The 18,943-nt window shown below is 38.4% G+C and overlaps 2 protein-coding genes across 2 annotated transcripts; one reads left to right on the top strand and one right to left on the bottom strand.

The window, feature by feature from the left end:
* The first annotated feature begins 689 nt into the window (after positions 1 to 689).
* arl10 (ADP-ribosylation factor-like 10) lies at positions 690 to 10,729 on the top strand. The gene is made up of 4 exons (XM_007244425.4): positions 690 to 946; positions 4,868 to 5,042; positions 5,471 to 5,646; positions 7,088 to 10,729. Exons 1-4 carry the CDS (start codon positions 812 to 814, stop codon positions 7,253 to 7,255), a joined length of 654 nt encoding a protein of 217 aa, XP_007244487.3. The 5' UTR covers positions 690 to 811; the 3' UTR covers positions 7,256 to 10,729.
* On the bottom strand, positions 10,132 to 17,769 carry nop16 (NOP16 nucleolar protein homolog (yeast)). The gene is made up of 5 exons (XM_007244426.4): positions 17,550 to 17,769; positions 15,218 to 15,323; positions 15,040 to 15,100; positions 12,268 to 12,374; positions 10,132 to 12,136 (listed from the first exon to the last, which is right to left on the bottom strand). The coding sequence occupies exons 1-5, from the start codon at positions 17,648 to 17,650 to the stop codon at positions 11,999 to 12,001; spliced, it is 513 nt and encodes a 170-aa protein (XP_007244488.2). The 5' UTR covers positions 17,651 to 17,769; the 3' UTR covers positions 10,132 to 11,998.
* Between the last annotated feature and the right edge of the window lie 1,174 nt (positions 17,770 to 18,943).

The following is an 18,943-nucleotide window of genomic DNA, read 5'->3' as shown; positions in this document are numbered from 1 at the left end:
ATGTTCTGAAAACCTTTGGAATATAATTAAGAGAATGATGGGTGATCACAAGCCATCAAACCAAGCTGAACTGCTTGAATTTTTTAACCAGGAGTGGCATAAAGTTATCCAAATGCAGTGTGTAAGACTGGTGCGGGAGCTCATGCCAAGGTGCATTAAAACTGGGATTAAAAAAAACAAATATTGATTTCTGAACTCTTAAAACTTTATGAATATTATAAACTTGTTTTCTTTGCATTATTTGAGGTCTGAAAGCTCTGCATCTTTTTTGTTATTTCAACAATTTCTCATTTTCAGCAAATAAATGCTCTAAATGCTCTAAAATTGTTATTTGTAATTTGGGGGAAATGTTGTCCATAGTTTATAGAATAAAATAACAATCTCCACTTTACTCAATCATATACCTATAAATAATCAAATCAGAGGAACTGATTCAGAATCTGAAGTGGTCTCTTAATTTTTTTCAGATCTGTATATATATATATATATATATATATATTTTTTTTTTTTTTTTTTTTTTTTTTTTTGGCCAGATGTTCTTTTCTATCAGGAGAACAGCCCTCCTCTTTCTCCTCCTCCCACAGGAACGCCACGCCCCGCCTCCCGCCTTCGACCAATCAGCGACTGAGAAACAGGCGGGCGCTTCTCAACACAAAACAAGCGAGGCAGTCACGTGTGCTGGTAACCAGGCGCTGAGCTCGAGCGGCACGGCGCGGCGCCACAGCAGCAGCAGCGGCTCCACCACCACCAACCCCACAGCCAACAGCAGCTGCGCCGTCCCCCCGGCTCCGCTCCGCCTCGCCCGGCCCACATGGTTCTGCTCCGGCACATCTCTGTCGCTCTCACCGCTGCGGTGACCGCCGTCGGAGCCGCTTTATTCGTAGCTGTAAATTTACTGTACAAGAGGCGCGTATGGACGCCGGAGGACTACTACGTGTTCAAGGAGGTGAGCTGTGTTTGTTTTGTGAAGTGTCTCAGTCTCACAGCGCCGCCGCAGAGTTCCTCAGGTGGGGCAGAGGTGAAGATTACACTGCGCACACAGTCACACAAACTTCCGGAGCAGGAGTTTACCTGCTGAACCTGACCGTGTGTAGCTTACAGCTCTGAGGAATACTTCACTGAGGTGTTCCAGCCTTTCAAACGGCTCCTCAACTGAGGAGTAAATTATTATTAAGAATATATAAGTCTAGTCAGCAAAAAAGGAGGAAAAAGAAGTGAAACAGCATAAAAGGGAAGGAAAGTAGGCTACCTATTCCTAAATATTTACAAGTTGCAATTTCTAAATATATATCCTAATGTTTTACATAAAGTTTGGCAGAGAAATATATATTGCAATACATTTTGTTAGCTAACATAATACCCTTCTCTCTGCATGTTTTGGATATGGCCAGTGCTTTAAAAACACTGTCAAACTGACTTTTTATTTACAAAGGAAAGCAAATATTTGGCCACCCAAAATATTTTGAACAAAATGGCCAAAAAGTTGGGAAGAATATGTAAAAACATCAAATAATAAAAAAAAAATTGGTGTGTTTGTTAGGATGTTAAAAATTGTAGTTTTGTAATTGCCTTTTCTTTAAAAAGCTAGACAAACATATCTTTTGGAGGCAGTGGTGAAAAAAAAGGCAAAATTAATGAAAAACCTAAATGTAAGAAATGTGTGTGGTGGTCGGATAAAATGTTTCTAATTTTGATCCAACTCTCTGTAATGTGCACAATACTTTTCTAAGAATATAATGGATATCGCAGTCCTGAAGAAAACACAGACCAACTGAGTATATTTAATTACAAACAAGGTAGTTATTTGGGATGTGCCAACAGTTGGCAAATGGCAAAAAAAAAAAACGTTCTGTGTTTAGAAAGTAAACAGACAAAATAATTCATAAAACACAATTATATTTTGTTGACACAGTCAAGTTCCAAGCAGCTGAGATGTTAAAAATGTCTAATATTTAATCCTATCACCCATCCATACATATATTAACAAAAATGTAGGCCAATTAAATTGTATTTAATAAAAAAAACCTAAAAATGTCATTTGAAATGTTTTAAAACAGTGCAGCACATTACACAGCTATTATGGCACAATGTTAAAGCAGAAGTGTTTAAGTAATTAAAAATCATGTTTTTATGTTATACACAATAATAAGTGTGTTGCGGAGTACAAATAAATACTATGGTTCAGTTTAGACCTGTCACAATAATATTTTTGGACAGTATAATGTTCTGGAAATAAATAACTCAATAACTTATTATTAAGAATATTCAGACATTCGAAATAGGAATGTTTTACAATACTAACTAACTAACTTAATAAATAAAATTACTTGTTAATGGGCACTACCATCTTAATAAACACAATAGGCAAAATTGCAGCAAAAATTATTGTACATATATTTTATGATACGTTGGCAATGTATTTAATGTGACAGGCCTATGATTAAATATAAAATATGTTAATGTAAAATAACTAGTGTCATTTTGTGAAAATTCTACATTTTCCAAAGATTTGCCACCAAAATTCCAGGATATCAGGACACTCTGCTATTCTCAGTATTATTACTCAATCCAGCTAATCCAAATTTGGTTGGCTCTGCATGATGCATGGAGTTTAGAGACCACAGATTCTGTACTTCTGTACTGTAATTGTTGTTCAGCAGAATTGCAGAGTGCATCTGAAATGAGCACACCTGCATTTCAGTCTCTCTTTCACTGTTTTTTTGCAGCCTCATCACACATCACTTCGTGTTATTTTTGTCTGAATGGCAGTTTTTTTTTTACAGCAGAAAGAACACATCTGCATCATTCTTCAAGTCTGCCAAATTAAGCTGAAAACTCTCAGCATGTGGGCAAAATCCCGAGAAGAGAAGGAAAATCCATCCTCCCCAGAGCAGAATTATTACAGTTTACACATAAGATTAAACAGAGGCACTCGGTTCAATAAAGGCCACATACAGCCGAAGCCTGCCGTTAAATCTTTCCAAACTGCTGGTCACACAGCTTTATCAAGTGCCTCAGTATGCTCAGAGGAGAATGCTAATCACCATGTAGGTGCCTGATTGGATGGGGTGTTGCTTAGTGACAGGAAGAGAAAGACCACATCCTTCTTCCTTCACTGAGAGAAGACTGACAGTGACCTTCTTGGGGATTCCTTTCCCTAGCTGAAGTGTAATTGATCACAAAGTCACATTTCTGTTCACTCTGGGGTTTTAAATCTCAAGAATCAGTACTGATTAAGTTCTGTAACAAATGTTGAAGATTACGTTTCCTTATATATGAAATAACTGAAAGCAGAATGTGTTGAAAATGTATTGCTGTAGTTAAAGTTGAAAACAATATACACTATATTGCAAAAAGTATTCGCTTCCCATCCAAATCACTGAACTCAGGAACTTAAGTTTCAATTACTTCCAAGTAACTTGGCATGCAGACTGCTTCTTCATACACTAGTGAAAGAATGGGTATCTCCCAGGAGCTCAGTGAATTCCAGTGATTCCAGTGGTACAGTGATAGGATGCAGCACCTGGGCAATAACTTTAGTTATGAAATGTCTTTACTACTAAATATTCCACAGTTAACTGTTAACTGTGCTTTTATAATGCAATAGAAGCGACTGTGAACGAAAGCAACTCAGCAACAAAGTGATAGAGCATAAAGAGCTTCATGGAATAGGTTTCCATGGCCGAGCAGCTCCATCCAAGCCTTACATCACCAAACACAAGCAGACGAGCAGATACTTTAGACAATATAGTGTATTATTGGAAGTATATGTAAAATTAATAAATAAGAACGCTACACTTAAGCTAAAGTTGGAGGTGAGTTGAACCATATTTATTTCCAGATAAAGATCATTTTAATTGATTGATTTTTTAACTCAAATTGGTAGTACTCTCTCATTGGTCACACTTTTTTCCAACACGATATTAAGCAAATGTTCAGAGTAATTATTTTTATTTTTTAGAGATGCACAAGGATCTTGTAATTCTGTTGCTATCGGACATTTTTTTTATCATCAGCATTTTATTTATTTTCTGCTAAAAATGTTTGGAAGTCTTTAAATCAGCTGTATTACTATTAGTGAAACCGTTATATGGGTTGCAATTAAATATGCTTAGAAAATTGTATCATTTACAACAATAACCACAATTTATCAGTTGTGATAAAATGCTGTCGTATTGCCAAATGTTATAAATTCTGTAGTCACAACAGAATCTGTTCTTCAAATTCAAAGAACATCAATACATCTCTTTTACTTACATACAAAAGTGTGCTATTCATTAAAAGTTAAACAAAACATGCGACAGATTCTGAAAGTCGACATTAAGGGTGGACAATATGGCACTAAAATAATAACTCAAAGTTTAGGGTACTTTTGGAAAAATTTTATTCCAGTGATATGGCAAAAAACGATTTCTAGAATATACTACTGCAACAAAATAATTTTATTTAATATAAATACAACAAACATTCAGTTGAAATAAAAAAATTGTTAACAACAGTAATTCACCAGGACTAATAAGATAATTATGTAAAGAAATACTACAAAAATACTAAGATACAGAATATTTAGTGCATGCATATAAACTGCAAACACAAACAATTATACAAAAAAAAATACGCTGCACAGTAAGTAATAAATAGAATACTGTTATCACGATTAGGATTTTCAAAATCACAGTATTACTCACACTGTATTGTGTAAGATACATCATGACACACTTGTTTCAATGGGTTTTAAATAAGAAATGATCAATATCGAATTACACTGCGCTTTTATCAGCAATAGTAACAGCAAAACACCAAAGTTTTATCATTAGACATAACCTTTTTCCTCTCTACCCTTTCTTGTTTGAATGTGTGGTATTAGGAGGAAGAGGAGCAGAGAGAGAGGCAGGTTTTAGTCCTGGGTTTGGACGGAGCTGGAAAGAGCAGCGTCCTGCAGGGCCTGAGTGGAGCGGATAGCAAGAGATGCTGCAGACCCACCCGCGGCTTCAACTTCATCCGGCTCCACACGCCAGTCTGCCAACTGGACGTCCTGGAGAGTAAGCACCAGATGCACATGTATACATGCGCTGTCCTGCAACTGTTGCATTAGTTATGAAGTAATCAATTTAGCTGCTTTGCCCTGAGGCACCAGGGTCTCACATACTGCTATCAAAGCCTACTTCATTCGGCCGTTCTATTTTTATAAAGTAAACAGCAACGCTCTTTAGTTGTTATTGATGTGTAAAAACAGACACCGCTTGTTCCCTTGCTCTTTTGCTGATTTGTTTGTTTGGTCATAGACTAGAAGTTGAAGGACCAGTTACTGATAAACTGATAAACTTGAGACTGGAATGTAGTTGTAGTTAATGGTAAACTGGTACAGACAGGCTACTTTAACCCTAAGCAAGGTCCAGGCCCAATGTGTGTTGTAGAAAATAGAGCATAATTGGAAAAACATATAGTTAGTTGTTTTTTATCTCATCAGTTGGAGGAGGTGAGGACTTGCGTGTGTACTGGACAGATTTCTTGAGAAGGACACACATCTTGGTGTATGTGGTGGACTCCTCGGACAGAAGCCGACTCCCAGTCGCTAAGGATGAGCTCCACCGTTTGCTCAGAGTCGACACACAGCTGCCAGTGGTTATACTGGGAAACAAACAGGTGATTGAGAAGCACTACAGTATTCATAATTCCTCTCCTAAGCCTTTATTGGCTCATTTATTTTGGGCAAATATCTTTTAAGGACACAGTTCATTAACCACACCTACCTTTGTTCAAATTTTAGTAAGGGAGCAGTGATATGGGAATTACAGAGTAATAAAAGAGCAATTACAATATAACGTTTCTATATATCTGCCTTTAATGATACATACTATATGCTGTTGATTATTTAAACATTAGAATGGATTTGGGAGGATGATTTGTCTGTCATAGCATAACATTATTTTGGGTTTTCTCATGATTGTTGAAGTGAGTTGATCGCCATGTCCCAGATCCAAAGAGGTTACTGAGGCCATCAGAATTAAGAAATATTAGGGCAAGTATATTGCATGCCAGAAAACAAATGCTAAGTCATCTGGAACAATGTGCTCTGGACAGATTAATCTGAAGTTTTAGTAACTGACCTGTTTGCAGTTGAGCACAAGAATCTGATACCTGTAACTATGAAGCATGAAGTCTGTGGTTTCCTAAAGCAGAGATGGACCATGCAACATGACAATGACTCAAAACAATCGACTAAATCTAGCAAACAACAATCACTGTGAAAGAAACAGATGGTTCTGAGTCAAAGCCATAGTTGTAATTGTATTAATTGAGATGCTGTGTGGAGGGATTTGCAATGGGCTGTGCATGCAAGAAACCTATCGTACATTACACAGATCAAAGAATTCTGCATGGAGGAGTGTGAAAACATTTTCTCATACTGTAACAAACAATGTCTAATTGAGTTTTTTTTTTCAGCCAAAGGGGTATTAGTAAGATGTACACTATATGAACAAAAGTATTGGGACATCTGCTTAATCACGATTTCTTTTGAAATTAAACATATTAAAGCAAGCTTATCTTGATTTTGGAAGTAAATTTGGAAGTAAATTTTGGTGCATTGCTGTGGGGATTTGATTGCATTCTGTGACAGGAGTGTTAGTGACATCAGCATTTTGGATGATCACCACCCCACTTCATGCCCAACTCCCTAGCTCAACCAAAAAGTACCATAATTTCAGAGAACACAGTTCCACTGCTCTACAGCTCAATGCTGGGGGCTTTATACCCCTCTAATCCATGCCTGGCATCAGATATAGTCCCAATACTTCTCTACATGGACTAGACAAGCTGTGTGTTTGCATTTGCACATTTGTTTTAGCAATGGGCAACTCTAAAAAGCTGCACATTCAGTGAATTCAGAATGAGAAGAGGTGGCCACAAACATTTGGACATATGGTGTTCCTGGTAAACAGGCAGCTCATTAAGAAAGACTTCAGGCAAGATTACAGTGTTAGCAGTTTCTCAGGAACATCTCAAATGTAATCCCAGTCTCTGTGTTACACTGTGTACCACTCTTTGTCTTGAAGCTATGCAAACTCATTGTGTTTTCTTTTAGGACAAGCCAAATGCTGTTAGCGTGCCTGAACTGCGTGACGCTCTCTCTCTGGGCTCAGTGGCGGATCAGAGGAAGCTCTTTCTGCTGTCTTTACAGCTGGGCTCTGTGGGAGCCACGGCGGCCTGCAGCCTCCAGAGCCTGCAGGATCTCTTATTGAAGCTGGCGTGAGGTCAGGGTACAAGCAACCCTGACCGTGTAAGTACTGAGAAAGGGATCATTATCCAGGAGGAAGTCTGAGATAATGATAACCATAAAGACTCACTCAAGGCCAACTTAGTAAGGAAAAAAGAGTGCAAGGCAATCAGAAAGAGTGTTGGCGTGCAAACACTTACTTTGTTGCTAGTCAACGCCGCAGTGCAGATAAGGGTAGCATCCATTATACCACTCACAGTATACAGTGGCTTATGTTCTGTTGTCATAAATGATTGTAGTCTGTGTAAATTGAGGTTTGATGCTTCCTGAGTTTCCAGGAGGTTTGTTACAACTTGTGTTTTGCCTTCTTCACTGACCATCATGATTGTTTCTGCATTTCTAGAATGTACTACTGAATGTCATCCATGCATGTTGGTAGTTGTGTTCACCCGGCAGTGTTCCTTTTGCTGGTTCTCGTTTAAATGCTTAGGTTATAAATGCTTGTCTCAAGCATGCTGCACTGAAATGAGTTGTAGCAGACAGTTGATACCTCAAAGGTCATAAAATCATCATTTTTATCTAAGACCTCGTTTACCCCTGGTCACTTCATGCACTTTAAGACCAAGCCACATAAACCTGCGAGTGTAAACATGGACCCAAGACACAAGGATTAAACAGGATCATTCAACCCACTTCAGTTGTTGGTGTGTGACCAATCTGAGCCATTTGTTTTAGAAGTGTAAATGTGTCATCTCTCCAAGATGCATTAAACAACCACAATCCCTCCCAGTACACCAGTAATAATGGCATATTCTGCTCAATACAGCAGTCATATTGCAGTCTGAATAACAGAAGACATTTGACTAGGAGGCTTAAATTGGTGTTGCATTGTGGCTGACATGCTCCAAGCCAGTAAAGGCCTGTTAGGATTGTGACTTTAACCCAGCAGTTAGCATTGCTGTTAACTCTCTATTACCAACTTAATAATGCAGATTTAAAATAACCTACTAAAACGATACATACAAACTATAGCAAACTTCGAGACTTACTCTATCTAAGCAGTGGCCTCAGCCTGTCAACAACTATCAGCAAGTAATTCAGCTCAGAAAAACAGTATCACAGCCTACATGCTTCAAGCCTGTCGAGGCCAGCTTATAGCAATGTGGCTAACTGCTCCAAAACTGCTGATTCTGGCTGCCGTATGTGTTAGCATTGCTGCTTTAACCTGGCTGAGCCTAGCTGTTAGCTTTGTGGCCATTGTGTGCTATTTTATGCCTTCTAATGCAGATTCAGAGAAACCTATAGGCATGATATGTCATACATGTCATATCTTACAGCAAGACACTATCTAGCCAGTCCTCATCATGTCAACAGCGATAAGCAGAAAATACAGTGAAAATCTCATATGTTTGGTGCAACCCTAGTGCAATTAATATCTACTTTTTTTCCAGGATACAGTTTACATACTTCTCACTTGAAGTGACCAGGTGTAAACGTGACACAAGGGGCTTGTCTTGAATAGTTTTACAAAAAACAAACCCCTTTACAGTAGAACTAATAAGGACTTGTTACACAAGCAGTTGTTTACCATTTCATAAGGACAGTGCTATTGATATAGGAACAAAGACACATATATTCTTGTAAACTATTGTACAATTACTGACCAGGATTGTAACTACTGTATTAACTCAAACAAGTGTAAGGTTTTCTTTTGTCTCTTTTGTCTTTAGTCTTAGTTGTGTGGTATTTACACATGACATACACTGAATAGTGGTCACAGTTTGGATTGGAAAGGTATTTTTGTGCCATAATAAAACTGGAGGCCAGATTGGAGTGCAAACTTAAAATAAAAGTGCTACAAATGGTTATACTGATAAATGAAAGGTTACAAAAAAGAGATCTAAACTGAGGTCTAAACTGGTTTAATTAAAACAACCACTGGTGCAATTACTCAGTTGGCACAGTTTAATACAATAAGGCTAATTTAATATGTGAATCAGTTTTCCACGTGCACCAAAATGTTTTAGGACAAACCATGCGAGAATTTTCTCTGCTTATTGGTCAGATCTGTCATGGCCTGTGTTCTAGACTAGTGCACGTTACTGTATAATATTTAACATGGTGTGATGGCTGATTTCAACTTTTTTTCATTTAAAAGTAAATTGTGCTTTATTTAGACATATTTCAATTCATCAAGGCAATTAAAATAACTTAACCATAGTTCAGAAAGTTAAGAAAATAACTGATTTCTCCCAAAAGTGAGAAATGATTGATATATGGTGAACACATCCGAGTGCAATTACTATATTCACACCTGTCCAAACAAATCATACCATTCAGATTTAATCAGTCTGGCAATGCAGGTGTAAAACCGCCCCAAGTGGGATGAACATTTCAAAGGTATAAAATAACATTTACTTGGTGATTAAAGGTTCTTCACACACATCCTTATCATAAACATGGTTCTTTACAAAGCCTAATGAGTTCTTTTAAAGCATCATTTGTAGCCCTTTTCCACCAAAATATCTGTGATTCTGGATCTGGTTCCGTTCAGGCCTATAAAACATTGGTGCTTTTAGGCAAACTAGCCCACGTTTGTACCTATTTTAGTGGAACAGAGAATACGCCGCAGAATAAGTTATCAACAGAGGAAATGTGTAGAACGATTCAGATTTATGTGGACGAAACAGAACAGAGTCCGTTCCACATTTTTGAAAATGGGCTATCAGAGAATCCTTTGTAGCACTTTATTTGTACAAGTGTGAAATCTGCAAAAATGGGTAAATATTTTTGACTGTGAGCTTTATGACTGTGAACATGATGGATGCTTGTCACCAATGTAAAAATACTGGGCTGAAATTCAGCCATGGGTGCAGCGTTCCTCAGGTGTGAATCACAACCAGTAATGTAAATGCTTGTAGTACATGTACATTGACATGTACATATGTATTTAATAAGGGTTTAATAACAGATTTGAAAAACAAGCAAAAGCATTATACATCTGTGTTTCAGACATCTGTGAATGTACAGCATTCTATTACTCAATTACTGTAGGAATATTTACAGATTGAAGTAGATTGTACATGTTTGTCTTGAAGCTAGTTGCAGCAATGCTTGTACAGCAAAAAGCATTTGTACAAAATGATCCTCAGAAAAATGTCACCACTGTAGTTTTAGGTGGAAAAAAGGCAGTTTAAGGGATGAAAGTACTTGCAACAGAATTTGTTCAGTTATATAAGGTAGGACTAATCCATTTGGATCAGCATCTGCCTGAACAATGCAGTCTTACAAGCCCTGTGACCTAATATGAGCTCATTCAACTGCAGTTGTGTGAGCTGTGCTCCACCACTATGAAATTCTTCCTGGAAATTAAAACAAAATGAATACAAAGAAGTGTATGCATTTTTCAGTTATTCACTTGTTTTGAACTGTATAACAGTACATGGTATGTTTGTATGTAGTATGTTTGCTGCAACGTACAACATCTGAAATAAAAAGGTATTACTGTAATTTTGTAAAAATGTTGCACATTTTTTGTGAAAATTATTGTGTTTGAATGATCTTCCCAAGTTTCTGCAATAAGAATCAATTTATAGCTCTGGAAAAATGAAGAGACCACTTCAGTTTCTGAATCAGTTTCTCTGATTTTGCTATTTATAGGTATATGTTTGAGTAAAATGAATATTGTTTTATTTTATTTGCAGAAAATGAGAAATGGCTGAAATAACAGAAATCAATGTTTAGTGGAATAGCCTTTTTAATCACAGTTTTCATGCATCTTGGCATGTTCTCCTCCACCAGTCTTACACACTGCTTATAGATAACCTTATGCCTTTACTCCTGGTGCAACAATTTAGGAAGTTAACTTTGCTTTGATGGCTTGTGATCATCCATCTTCCTCTTGATAATATTCCAGAGGTTTTTAATTTAGTAAAATCAAAGAAACTATTTGTTAGTGGTCTCATTTTATTCAGAGCTGTATATAGTCATATTAAAATATTAGGAGCACCCCCTTGTGTCTACACTCATTGTTGATTTCCTTTTTTTCATGGTCAGGACTCCATAGGGCCATTACAGAGCATGTATTATTTTTATGGGTGGTAGATCATGCTCAGCACTGCAGTGACACTAGTAAAGGTTGCAGAGCATTAGGGATCTGCTAATAAAAGTAGGTGAATTCAAAAATATGTTTTTGAACAACTTAGTTTCACTGCTGGACTGAGAAAAGTCCACCAAACAGAATTATCTTTCCAACAGCGTCCTGAGGGCAGCTTTATGTGGCCACTGAGGAAGTACTAGAGGATGACCAACACAAACTGTGATTTATCTCTACATGGTGGAGGAGATAGAATTGTCTAATAGAGTGGACAGTGAATCGACAAAGAGTTTAAAAGCTCCAGCAGCACTGCTGTGTCTGATATGAGTGTGTGTGTATTGCTGTTGATGTTTAAAAAAAGATCATTTTCATATTTTGTTTGACATAATGTGAATCTTGCAGTATTTTTGTACATAATGCCAAAGATTTCATGAGAAATATTCCTAAAATATTAATAAAATAAAATTCTTTACATTAACTTCCTGTAAAGGTTTTACCTTATCCTGTAGAGTTTCCACATGAAATAAAACAATTACATGTGACAGTGGCAATATGACAATATGCAAAATATGCTGTACACATATGCGCATTAAACCTCACTTCAACAACTTGCAGATTATTATAAGCATTCAGGGGAATGTTCTGCCCCTCCAGTCCATCAGTCCAGCAGCTCTCAACAGCAATCAAGACGTCTTCTCTGCCTGCAAAGATGCAATGAAGGCCCCATAGTCCTGAGGATGACAGCGCTTGTATAACTCCACTTTCCGCTTGATTTGCTTCGGCGTGTGCTGATAGTAATTCTTCTCATCTTTCGCCATGGCCTGCAAGGGCATAAACCATTATTATGCACAACAATGCTTCAGCAGGCTGTGCCCGTCTAATGATAGCTTGTGGCTTTTGCGCACATGTAGGCCCAACAAAAGATATCAGTGTCAGTTGAAGATGCTCTTACCTTGTAGTCCTCGTTGTGTTCCCTAATCATGTACTGAACGAATTCTGTTAGATCATTGGAGCATGTTCTTGTGTTCTTTCCTCGAAGACTTGCCGCTGTCTCCATTTCTGTAAACGAGAATGTAGGTTTTGTTAATTGGCAGTGGCTTTACAAAATTGATTTTTTACCCATTTTCTTTCCAATTTACAAGGCCAATTACCCAACTCACTTATTAGGACTCCCCCTATCACAAATAATGCCCCAGCACCAGAAGGGTAAAGACTAGCACATGCTTCCTGCGATACACGCAAGGTCAGCCACAGCCTCTTTTCAAACGGCTGCTAATGCATCATTGCCGAGTAGCCTCACAACGCGCTCGGAGGGAAGCGCAGCGACCCGGTTCCGATACATCAGCTCACAGACGCCTTGTGCCGAGAGACATCAACCTTTGGAGTTATGTGGGGAGAGAGCGCCATCTACCCACCCATAGAGAGCAAGGCCAATTGTGCTCTCTCAGGGTTCTAAATTGAAAATAGAAAAATTTTACAGCTTGAAGAGGACAAAATATCTTAAATTAATGGTATCAGTGTCTTTGCACGGCCGTTTCTGCCATATCTAATAGATTAATTCTAAAACAGAGTGGTCTGGTAGGTTGTTGAATGTAATATAGCTTTACATTTAGACAGCATTTAAGAATACAAATAGGACAATAAAAATATGTATTTAAAAACACAATTTCAGGTACTTTTCTGCATGCTCTGTGCAGTTGCACATTCTGACCAGAGAGGTCCCTAAATCCCAGATTCCTGAAACTCATGGAATGTTGCTTTAATGAGCAATTTGTAATACAAACATCCAAGACCACAAACTATGTGAAAGCACAGTATGCAAACAGTGCCAACCCTACAGGTTTATAATGTGATGGATAAGGGAGAACTGGGGAAAGAGTAAAAACCTGAGAAGACATAGACAGGGTGCTGGACACTAGGGGTGGGCGATATGGCCCAAAAATAATATCACGATATTTCATGGTATTATCGCGATAACGATACTCTTGGCGATATGACAAAAAAATAAACATATTAAAAAAAAAATACAAGAATTTTTGCAGATTTGTAACAGAACTCCAAATATCTCCATATATCCAGGATTAAAGTAAAATAAATTATACTGGACAGATATAATCTGTCTCTAGTAGATATTTAATAGGAAATGAGAAATGTGTGAATTTTTCTTTTGCTTAAAACAGCTAAAAAGTAGAACCCTGATGAGATAATTAGGGGTGAGTGTTATGGCACGATATTTTAGAGTAGAATATCATTCACGATATTCAAAAATGTTGGCGATATTATCGCGTACGATATGATATGGCACACCCCTACTGGACACTTAATACCAGGTTTACACTGTGTGACATTCAGTCATCATTTTGTTGTACTTTTTACTTTACAAAACTTCTAGAATCTTTTAGTGGATGTGGTTTGTATAACATGACTGATCATCAACAGAAAGTCACAATTTGTCCTGACAACACGTGAAACATTTTTTTCCATATAAAGTTATAAGTATAAAAAAACAAGCCATACAAGAGTCTGTGTGCTGATTTGCAGCAATAACACAGAAGAAAAAGGAAAGTATATGGATGAGAAAATGGACAGAATGTATCAATGCTCACTCGTCTCATCTCGTGCTCTCACTGGCTGTAGAAAGGTTTTAACCTTTGCAGAAATCACATCCACATTCAACACAGGAGGAATATTAATTTGTGTCACATGACTTTTGGCATGTTAGTGTAAAGGTCAACCAATCAGAACAGCTTAACAGTACATATACCAGTAATATGTGGTGTAAATGGTAATTTTTTTTTTTCTTTGCTAAAGATATTAACTTAAAATTTTATGCGGGAGCCCTGTGGTGACTCTCCTAATCAAGAGCTGTATTCATTAGTGGAGAATCTTAAGAAAAGCACTCTTTGAAGCTCTTCCCTGGGGTTACAGGCCTAATTTTCATTGACGTGTAATGTTTGCAAGACAAAGCGCAGAATGACAATTACAGTACAGTATGATTTTCCTATTCAGGCACACTGGGTGTTTTTCAATACCAAGAAAATGAAGAATGGACTTGTGTTCTTGGGAAGAACATTTTTGGCAAGTTACCTTGCAAGAACAAACTCACAAGAATACAAGAACAGAGAACCTATTGATATGCTGTGAACTTGCTATTTTATTAGCCATATACTCATGTGGATTGTAACTATAAAATCCACCTTTTAATTGTCAAGAATTATGCAAAGCTAATCAGCTTACCTAGAGGGTATCATCTGCAAGTATGGGGAAATTAGGACTACAGACTTTTTTTAACAACACTCAAAATTAAGACTACTTCTGCAATACCAAAAACAACATTTGGTTTACAGACTTTACAGCAAGTTTGTGATTCTAGAATTGTCTGTCAAAACAATATATATTTCATTACATTTACAGTTTAGTACACACAAAAATTTAACGATGTATGCTTAAAATAGAGTCCAGCGCAAAATGTAGGCTTTTGTTAAATGTACACTTCCCCCATGCCTACAGTAAAGTCGACACTAGCTAAAAGCGAATAATGAACGTACACAGAAAATAGCACCCCTAAACATTGCCATAAACTAAGCAGAATCATAAATCAATTTTGTAAACTGCAATGGTCAAAAATAAGTCTGTTTAATAACTTTTGGGTAAAGGACCTAAAACATTAGCATAAATTCAAGAAATTCACATATCAAGAAATGGCCAATGTTTAATGTCATACCTCTGATGACGTAGGGCTTTACTACCACAGCTTGAGCTTCTTCCACTGGTGCACTAAAGCTCTGTAATAAACACACAGAAAAACTGTTTTAAAAAATGCACACATGCACAAGCACAATGTTATGACCACATGTTACATCACGTATTTTACATACAAAGTAAAGCAAAATTATTCTTACCTTCTTGTTGATGGGGAGCACCCCTTTTGTTCCGTATGACAGTCCCATATCTTGCATATTTTGCTTGGCTGATTTCCGGTCATCCCAAGCCTTTCGGATCTGTGCACTATAAGAGATACACAATTTACAATTAGGACGCTTCATCATAGCATAACAGTGTTCCTCTGCTTCTGGAGCAGCAAGATCCAGTCTAAGCTGCAAAGGGCTGGGGTTAGTTAGTTAGCTGGTCTAGGCATTGGGTTTAGTTAGTTAGATGGTCTAGGCGCTGGGGTTAGTTAGTAAGCTGGTCTAGGTGCTGGGGTTAGTCAGTTAGCTGGTCTAGGTGCTGGGGTTAGTCAGTTAGCTGGTCTAGGTGCGGGGGTTAGTTAGTTAGGTGGTCTAGGCACTGGGGTTAGTTAGTTAGCTGGTCTAGGCATTGGGTTTAGTTAGTTAGCTGCTCTAGGTGCTGGGATTAGTTAGTAAGCTGGTCTAGGTGCTGGGGTTAGTCAGTTAGCTGGTCTAGGTGCTGGGGTTAGTCAGTTAGCTGGTCTAGGTGCTGGGGGTTAGTTAGCTGATCTAGGTGTGGGGGTTAGTTAGTTAGGTGGTCTAGGCGCTGGGGTTAGTTAGTAAGCTGGTCTAGGTGCTGGGGTTAGTCAGTTAGCTGGTCTAGGTGCTGGGGTTAGTCAGTTAGCTGGTCTAGGTGCTGGGGGTTAGTTAGCTGATCTAGGTGTGGGGGTTAGTTAGTTAGGTGGTCTAGGCGCTGGGGTTAGTTAGTTAGCTGGTTTAGGTGTGGGGGTTAGTTAGTTAGGTGGTCTAGGCACTGGGGTTAGTTAGTTAGCTGGTCTAGGTGCGGGGGTTAGTTAGTTAGCTGGTCTAGGCGCGGGGGTTAGTTAGTTAGCTGGTCTAGGCGCGGGGGTTAGTTAGTTAGCTGGTCTAGGCGCGGGGGTTAGTTAGTTAGCTGGTCTAGGCGCGGGGGTTAGTTAGTTAGCTGGTCTAGGCGCGGGGGTTAGTTAGTTAGCTGGTCTAGGCGCTGGGGTTAGTTAGTTAGCTGGTCTAGGCGCTGGGGCTGGTTAGTTAGTTAGTTATATAGCTGGTCTAGGTGCTGGGGTTAGTTAGTTAGCTGGTCTAGGTGCTGGGGTTAGTTAGCTGGTCTAGGTGCGGGGGTTAGTTAGTTAGTTCGGTGGTCTAGGCGCTGGGGTTAGTTAGTTAGTCTAGGCGCTGGGGTTAGTTAGTTAGCTGGTCTAGGCGCTGGGGTTAGTTAGTTAGGTGGTCTAGGTGCAGGGGTTAGTTAGTTAGGTGGTCTAGGTGCAGGGGTTAGTTAGTTAGTCTAGGCGCTGGGGTTAGTTAGTTAGCTGGTCTAGGCGCTGGGGTTAGTTAGTTAGCTGGTCTAGGTGCAGGGGTTAGTTAGTTAGGTGGTCAAGGCGCTGGGGTTAGTTAGTTAGCTGGGGTTAGTTAGCTGGTCTAGGCGCTGGGGTTAGTTAGTTAGCTGGTCTGGGCGCAGGGGCTGGTTAGTTAGTTAGTTATATAGTTGGTCTAGGCGCTGGGGTTAGTTAGCTGGTCTAGGCGCTGGGGTTAGTTAGTTAGCCGGTCTGGGCGCAGGGGCTGGTTAGTTAGTTAGTTATATAGTTGGTCTAGGTGCTGGGGTTAGTTAGTTATATTTGGTCTAGGTGCTGCGGTTAGTTAGTTAGTTATATAGTTGGTCTAGGCGCTGGGGTTAGTTAGCTGGTCTGGGCGCAGGGGCTGGTTAGTTAGTTAGTTAGTTAGTTAGTTAGTTAGTTAGTTATATAGTTGGTCTAGGCGCTGGGGTTAGTTAGTAAGCTGGTCTAGGCGCTGGGGTTAGTTAGTTATCTGGTCTAGGCGCTGGGGTTAGTTATTTATATTTGGCATAGGCGCTGGGGTTAGTTAGTTAGTTAGTTAGCTGGTCTAGGCGCTGGGGTTAGTTATTTATATTTGGCCTAGGTGCTGGGGTTAGTTAGTTAGTTAGCTGGTCTAGGCGCTGGGGTTAGTTAGTTAGTTAGCTGGTCTAGGCGCTGGGGTTAGTTAGTTAGTTAGTTAGCTGGTCTAGGCGCTGGGGTTAGTTATTTATATTTGGCCTAGGTGCTGGGGTTAGTTAGTTAGTTAGCTGGTCTAGGCGCTGGGGTTAGTTAGTTAGTTAGCTGGTCTAGGCGCTGGGGTTAGTTAGTTAGTTAGCTGGTCTAGGCGCTGGGGTTAGTTAGTTAGTTAGCTGGTCTAGGCGCTGAGGTTAGTAGGTTAGCTGGTCTAGACGCTGGGATTAGTTAGTTATATACGTTAGTTAGTTATATTTGGTCTAGGCGCTGGGGTTAGTTAGCTGGGATTAGCGGGCTGAACTCACCATCCGATGGTCGGTCTCTCCTTTTTCTTGAGCTTCTTCTTCTGATTCTTTCGGTTTTTGTTGTAATCGAACGTGTTGCGTTTGCTGGCCCGTTTAACCATCGCTGCGAGTTTTAAACAGCAGATTAATTAAACCCTAAATAAACAGTAACACACTCTCTCACTCTCTCGCACACACGTGTTGTGTTTGGGTGCAGGAGAAGCGGAAACGAGCCTCGGCTTCTTCCCCAGAGCTGAGAGCGGCCAGTCCGACTGAGAGTCGCCCTCTACAGAACAGAACCAAGAATACACGCTATTATAAACAAAAAAATATTTTATTAAGCTTGAGCATTTATACATACAGCTCTGGAAAAAAATATGATATATATGATATATATCTGATTTTCCTATTTATAGGTTTATGTTTGAGTAAAATGAACATTGTTGTTTCACACATACACAACTTTTACACAGAATATTGTCAAACAAGAAGCTATACTTCAAAATATGACATTATCGGGTTTATTATGTAAAGTAACATTCATTATGATAATACAAAATACAATTATACAAAATAAGTTACTAAAGTAAGTTATAAAACACTACAAATTACTATGAATATTTTACTAATACTAAACTCAGACCTTCAGATTATTAATTATTATATTACCAGAATAACATTTTCTCAATGTGATTTTGACAAGTCATACATGTTAGCATTTATTTAGATGGAATCTATTTGTAATAAAAAATAATCTATAATAATTTTTTTACTACTTACATTTTTTTCCAGACACAGATAAATACATAATTTATATAACTTATTTTTTACCTGTAGAAATTAATTCTGACAAATGAAAAATTATTCCAGATATCATAAAATGTTAGATTTTTTTGTATTAGTTAACTATTTTAAATATTTACTCAACTTAACCAGACGGCATTGCAAGCGCAGGAAAAAAACTGTATCAAATGTGCAAAAAAGTACTTTAAAGTGAAAGTCAGGATTTGTCTATATTTGTAAAAATGTATTTATTCATAGCAAATATTTAATAATGTATAATATATTGTTACATGTTAGTGTTTGCATGAAATGTAAATAACTATGCTGCAAAACAAAAAGAACACGTTATATTAATATTGACCCAGAGGTGACTTCTTTGGTATTCTTGGTGTAATTTCATGCTAAGACGGCTTGTCATACACACCCTTCCTGTTTCTCTCAGTTTTCGTTCATGCATATAATCAAGTTTGAAAAAAGAAGAGCCTTTTTTCCGCGGGTGAGATGACTGAAGCGCTTCTTCCACTGTTCCTGTAGATGGCGCTGTTCGTCAAAATAAGGCGGAAATATGTCTGTAGGGAATTTATAGTTTATCCTTGTGTTGGAAAAAAACAACTAAAAATAAATTCTGCACA

This window comes from Astyanax mexicanus, chromosome 17 (assembly GCF_023375975.1).
Source record: "Astyanax mexicanus isolate ESR-SI-001 chromosome 17, AstMex3_surface, whole genome shotgun sequence".
Taxonomy (NCBI): domain Eukaryota; kingdom Metazoa; phylum Chordata; class Actinopteri; order Characiformes; family Acestrorhamphidae; genus Astyanax; species Astyanax mexicanus.
This window is presented reverse-complemented; position numbering and strand designations above follow the sequence as displayed.